This window comes from Aphidius gifuensis, linkage group LG6 (assembly GCF_014905175.1).
Source record: "Aphidius gifuensis isolate YNYX2018 linkage group LG6, ASM1490517v1, whole genome shotgun sequence".
Taxonomy (NCBI): Eukaryota; Metazoa; Arthropoda; class Insecta; order Hymenoptera; family Braconidae; genus Aphidius; species Aphidius gifuensis.
Window position 1 is genome coordinate 2,849,606 of NC_057793.1, and position 6,734 is coordinate 2,856,339.

At 22.9% G+C, this 6,734-nt stretch overlaps 2 protein-coding genes across 2 annotated transcripts; one reads left to right on the top strand and one right to left on the bottom strand.

Moving 5' to 3' along the window:
- Positions 1–1,186: 1,186 nt before the first annotated feature.
- LOC122859681 lies at positions 1,187–3,034 on the bottom strand. The gene is made up of 7 exons (XM_044163367.1): positions 2,991–3,034; positions 2,810–2,927; positions 2,595–2,738; positions 2,338–2,534; positions 2,042–2,268; positions 1,753–1,964; positions 1,187–1,695 (listed from the first exon to the last, which is right to left on the bottom strand). Exons 2-7 carry the CDS (start codon positions 2,919–2,921, stop codon positions 1,187–1,189), a joined length of 1,401 nt encoding a protein of 466 aa, XP_044019302.1. The 5' UTR covers positions 2,922–2,927; positions 2,991–3,034.
- Positions 3,035–4,109: 1,075 nt separating this feature from the next.
- Positions 4,110–5,758, top strand: LOC122858843. The gene is made up of 7 exons (XM_044162030.1): positions 4,110–4,125; positions 4,226–4,379; positions 4,450–4,615; positions 4,687–4,904; positions 4,982–5,146; positions 5,210–5,388; positions 5,471–5,758. The coding sequence occupies exons 2-7, from the start codon at positions 4,270–4,272 to the stop codon at positions 5,608–5,610; spliced, it is 978 nt and encodes a 325-aa protein (XP_044017965.1). The 5' UTR covers positions 4,110–4,125; positions 4,226–4,269; the 3' UTR covers positions 5,611–5,758.
- The last annotated feature ends 976 nt before the right edge of the window (positions 5,759–6,734 follow it).

Sequence of the window (6,734 nt, forward strand, 5' to 3'; positions counted from 1 at the left end):
TATCATTCTTCATGTCAATCTGTAACAAATAAAAAAATTTTTTATAAATACACAAAAATTATTCTAGGTTTATCATCAATAATAAGTGAAAAAAAATTAATAATTTATATGAATTATAAGAGTTCAAGAACATAACCTTTATATTTTATTATTATTTATTAATTTTTTCTACGAAATAATAAATATCAGATAAATTTTATTATTATATTTTCAATTTTAAGTATTTATTATTGATGATAGAAAAAAAAATAAAATTGTCAAAATAAATGATGATTTATCATGATGACAACACCTTGTAGACATTAGAAAAATATAAAAATATAAAAATATTTGTTGACTTAGTTTGATAAGCAAGTCAATATCAATAATAATAAAAAAAAAAAAAAAAACCACAAAATATTCTTATCATTTTAAAAGCAAGTTTATACTCAATTAGTATAAAAATTATATTTTAAAAATTATTATTACCTTTGACAACAACAAAAGAAAAGAAAATAAAAAAAAAAAGTAAATAAATAAATTTTTAAATTACATTGTCTTAATAATTATATAAAAATTAAATAATAATGTTTGCTTATTATTTAAATGACAACAATGACTTTCATGTCATCCTAATTATTTATCATATTATAAATTTATACACTAATCAAAATACACACATTTATTTATAACTCCACGTTATAAAATGACACATTAACAATCACAAACTATATCACATTATTAATTAAAATTATCATAAGTGGAAGAGGTCAATGGGTGTAACAACAATAACAACAATGACCAAGTCTTCATCTCTCCCACAAAAAAAAAATATATCAACAACAGTCACACACTCTCAAAAAATATTTCATGGAATCGCCATTGATTAGGACTTGAAAATATAATTATTATCAATCAAAAAGAAAAAAAAAAAAAAATCATAACAAATAAATTTTTTTAACCTGGTGGATGAATTGTTGAACACATCATCAAACTGTTGGTTGGTAATGCAGCGATTTTTTAAATGACATTATTTAATTTAATTTAATTAAAATATTTAATTATGTTGTTTTTAAAATAAAGATTCATCAACAATAACAAGTTTTTAAATTTAATAAGTATATTTAATTGATAGGGGCTGATGAAGACCACATGATTGACAAAAAATTTGTAAATTTTTCATGATATTTTTCTGTTGTATTATATTTTATAGTAAATGATCAGTTTCATTGTGAAGTATTGATATATAATCAAGTTCTGATTGATGAAAAATATTGACTGGAAGTAATTCAAGTCCAATATATCCACCAAAACCAGGTGAACCTTTGTAGTAGGTACCAACACCACCAACTGGAGATGGTGGATTTGTAACGACTTCTTGAATATCAAAGTATGGAACAGTTAATTGTCCAGCATCTTTTTCCAAATCTGTTGGTTGAAATTTAACGTAGTGCATTCCTGGAACACTGAGTATATTATTTTTTCCTGAAAACTCTGATGCATCAGGACGATCAAGCATTAACTCTTGTCTGTTTACAAAAAAAATACAAGTTTGTTTAGTAAATAATCCAAGAATATTTATAAAAATAATAAGCAGCTTATTTAACCTTGATTTATTATTATTAAAGTTTGAAGAAGCATTTACATTCTCTCCATTTGATCCTACTCCATAGACATACATTGCAAGATTACCCATTAGCATTCCAAATTGAACACCTTAAATCAAATTTAAATTATAATCTCAAATTTTTTATGATAAAATAATTTATCAACCTGTTACGTATGATCGAGCAGGAAGTGTTATATCATCAAGATAAAATGTTCTAAATGTTTCATTCAAAATCAAAACTTGGCTGGAATTTTCTGGACTTATTTTCCATTCAACTGGTACAGTTGGATCAATACGACCCTCAAAAATTTTACCTTGTTGTATTTCTAAATACACAATTTTGTTTTTAATCAACCATCGTACACCTGTTACACAACTGTCAATAATTAAATTTTTATATTTAGAATCAATTACACCAATAAATCAAAATTAAAAATAAAAAAATTAAATTACAATCCAGGTGAAGCTAAAACAAGACTCGTGCTAATTCTTCGTACAGAATTTTCAACTCCAATTTGATCAACATGACACCAATTAATATCACAATTTTTCATAAATTTTCTTCGGTTTAAAAAAAAATTTTGATCATATTTTCCCCAAGATTTAAGTGTCTTTGTAAAGAAAGCTAAATAATCATAATCAATGGTAAAATGATGATACGTTCGTTCCCGATCAATTGACTAAACAAAAAAAAAAAAAAAATATCAACAAAGAAAAATATATTCAAGTAAAAATATTTGCTTATTTACACTTGTGTATATTGAAGTGATGGTTTTAATTCGTTGACAATTAAATTGTGATCCAATTTTATATCGTCCATTATTCTGATTCTCTGTCATTCCACTAAAACTTGAAAATTGATGAGTGGCAGGATTTGCCTGTGGATAACACCAGTACTCAAATGGCTCGGCTTGAATTAAATGACTCAAACGATCATAAGTAACTCCTTAAAAATAAAATACATAATATTAAATAATTGCTTGATAATTTAAATATTTTTTCATACCTCTTTGATGCTTGACTGGCTCAGAAGCATAAATTTTTCTTGATGATTCATCAACAGCTAATTTAACTTCAGTTACTATCAAATTAATATCATGATAAAAATTATCTACAAGATTTATTATTCCCCTCAAATCATCTAGTGCATCTGTGAATTATTTATTAAAATATTTAATTTATATTTTATAAAAATTTAAATGTTATTCTTTAATGTTTAACCTTTAGTTTGATTATTTTTTATCTTGACTGAGTAACTTCTTGAATGAGCAAGATAAATAAATGAATAACTTTTTGTTAAAATACTCATTATGAACATGGAAATGTCAAACATTTTGAGCTGTTAATAAAAATAATTTTTTTTATTAAATTAATTTTAGATTAATCATTGAGATTTATTTACCTGTGCCTCATCATCAGAAGAAATATAATTAAAAATAGTTTTTATTATTGTATTATTATCATTTGATATTTCTTTCGTCATTATTAATTTTTTTGTTAATTCAGAAAGCTCAGTTCTGTATTGACTCGTTGAATTAGTCAATGAATCAATTACATTTTTTATAATTATTTCTGATTTACATATTTCCATAACTAGGCACTTGTAACAATCATCAACATGGCAGCGAAATAATTTACCAGTTGCTGATTCAATATTATTTTTTGACGAAACACTTTTTTTATTTTCAATTATTTTTAAATCTTGCAATACTTTAGTATGTTTTCTCGATATAAAATCATCTAATATATCAATATTTGTTAAAAAAAATGTACTATTAATGGATAATGGATTTAAAATTTTATACTTGAAATTATTTCGAGATTCGTAATATATAAATGAAAATATTTTAATAAATTGACCAATTGGTTTTAACAATGTTATATTTAATTTTTCAATATTTTTTGTAACTAAATAATCATGATTTACAGATTCACTGATATTTAATTGACCTAATAAAAATATAATTAATAGTAACTTTAGAAATTTAAAATAATCCTTGACCCAATTCATTTTTTTTTTTTTTTCGAAATCCAAATGGTATACACAAATGTGTTGAAGATTGTTGAAGCTAATGATACCTACTGATGAATAAAAAAATAAATAAAAGATTACATAAAATTTGTCAAAAGTAAATTATACGTTTTGATAATATTATCATTGATAATAAATGTCAACAAATATAAAAACATTTAAAATAAAATTTAAAAAATTTAATCAGTAAGTTTATCGATAATTAAGTTTTCTTTTTTATCATTGCTTTTTTATTTTCTCTGTCTATTTCTTTCTCTCTTTCTAAGTAAATAGATACATAAATTTTTTTTTGTTGTGGTTTTACCTTTTGACAACATTAAAGTGTCATTTTCCAGATATATATTTTTTAATTGAATATTTAAAAATAATAATGATAAGAGTGAGACAAATTGCTGAGTGAGACAAATTAAATAAATATATTGTATCAGTGAAGTAAACAAGTTTTTGGATAGACACAATTGGAAAATGATATATTTTTAGTTTAAATAAAAACACAATAACAATATAGGTTTATAATATTGTTGAAAGAAGAAAAAAAAAGATAATCAATAGTGTTGGTAGAGTAAACAAATTATAATAAAATTGAAAATAATTATTTTTTTAAAGATCTTTCTTGGAGTAGTCAACGATTTAAAAAGATTTATTGTCCATGGGATTTCTCGATGATGAGCTTGAAGAAGTGTCAAAACTTTGTCAAAATGTCATTCCAGGAAGTTGTCTTGTTACTTGTTTCCCAACAATGGTTCGAGTGGAAATAACGTGAGTGTTTTTTTCAATTATTTTTTTTATTAATTATAATTGACATTGTTTATTAATTTTTTTTCAACAGAAAAACAGTATTTAAGAAGATTATTGCTTGTATTCAATTTTCAAAAATTTATCCAGCAGATATATTGTTACTGGAATTAAAAAGCAAAACATTATCTCAAAAATTATTGTCTGGATTAACTGAAATTTGTGAAAAAAATTGCAAAAATTTAATAGGAAAAGCTCAGGTATAAATTTTAATAATAATATTTAAAAAATTATTTATTTAATTAATAAATTGCTTTGTTTTTTTTTATAGATTTTACCAACTTTAAAATTTTTAAATAATTTTATCGATGAAAATCCATTGATTTGTTGTTACGATGAAATAAATTCATCAAAAAAATTACTACAAGATTGTGATATTTTTCGATTGAAGCAAAAAATATCAACAATTAATCTTGAAGTTCATTGTGAAGCTTATTTTTTTAAAACAAAAATATTCATACCTGATGATTATCCAACAACATCAGCAAAGTAATACCACAATAATTTCGTTTTTTTTTTTTTTACAAATTAAATATTAAAAAAAAATTTTAATTTATTATTTACAGATTAACTGAAGTTGTTACAAATTTTCCTCCATTATTTGAAAGATTTTTATTAGGACAAGCAAAAGAATTAGGACGTCGTTGTGTTGAACCTCCTCTTCGTAAATTACCAAATAAAATATTTAAACCTTCACCATCATTGGATAAGATTGCTTCATTTATTATAAGGTACAAATTTTATATTTATATAATTCAAAATTCATAACTCTTTTAACTTTTTTTATTATAAAGGTCAGTAAAACAAATACCAGAAGAAAATTGTCAACTTTGTAAGATAAAATGTCTACCAAAAAACCCAGAGAATATTATTCGTGATGAAAATGCAGACTTGCACATTGAGAGACTTTATTGTAGTCATCTTTTTCATTTACAATGTCTCGTGACATATATGAAAACCCCTCCATTTCACGGTATGCCAAAAAAAAAATTAAAAAACTATTATAAAAGCTTAACAATTGCAAAATAAAAATTATTTGTTTTCTTTTTTTTTAGGAGGCAAAAAATGTCCTGGTTGTAGTGAACGAGTTTATCATGAAAAATGGGGATTAAGTGAAAAATTAGCTGAAGATAGATGGGCACATGAACAAGCTCGAGCAAGAGAATTAGCTGAAGTTACAGATTTTTTTGTTTAACATAAAATACAAATAAATAAATAACATTAATTTAATTTTTTTTTGCATTACGCACAAGCTTATAATATTAATAATAAAATATATAATATTAATTTATTATCATTGATTTTATTATTTAAAAAAAAATAAAACTAAAATAGTATTTCAATATTTATCTTGTTTTTTATGGAGTTTGATGATTTATGAGTTGATAAAGAAAAAAAAAAAAAAAAAGTTTGAGCAAAGACAAGCTGAATTGGGGAGGAAGGAGATCGAAACTTGTAAAGGGATAAATTCGAGAGAGGAGAAATGTAAAATGTAGTAGTGGTGATGTATTGATCCTTACTTTACTACCAACAATATACTGATCCTCTCTTACCCTCTCAAACCCTCTAAAGACCTCATTTGTGCTCCCTTAGGAAAAATATTCCCTTCGAACTTTCTCGAAGAGTCATTGTTTTTTTTATTTTTTCTTTTTTCTTCTAAACGATTGCACTAATTCTTTTTTTTTTTTTTTTTCATTTACATTTTGTTAAATTATTTTTTCTATTCTACATTTGTCGTTTTATTTGTACCAAACAAAAAGAAAAAAAACACAAGTATATCTTACACGTGCAGTATTTTTAAAGAAAAAAATGTGTTTTTTTTTTTTTTTTAACAAATTCCCAACACTTCGAACTCCAGTCTAAATAACTTGTTGGAAAGTTCATTGATCTCGTTTATATGGATATACATATTATCGATCTAAGGTCACAAAAAAAATTTCGGTAAACATGAAAAATATTATTATTATAAAATAAATAAGAAAAAAAAATTAATTATAACTTTAATAAATAGAGATATTTAAAAATTATTTCCTAAAAAAAAATAATATCAATGAAATTTTATTTGAAAAAAAAATAAAAGGTTATTTTTAATATTCTTACAAAGTTTATATAATTTTTCATTAAGTACTTTGATAATATCAACACTTAAATTTTATGACACATATAAAATATCTCAAACAACTTATTTTAAAATTTTTATTTTTTTTTCACATTAAAATTAATGATTTTCATAATCATGCAATTTGAATAACTATATTATTTGTTATTTTAATTATTATTATAACTTCAAACAATTAAATTTTGTACTTAAAAAAATTT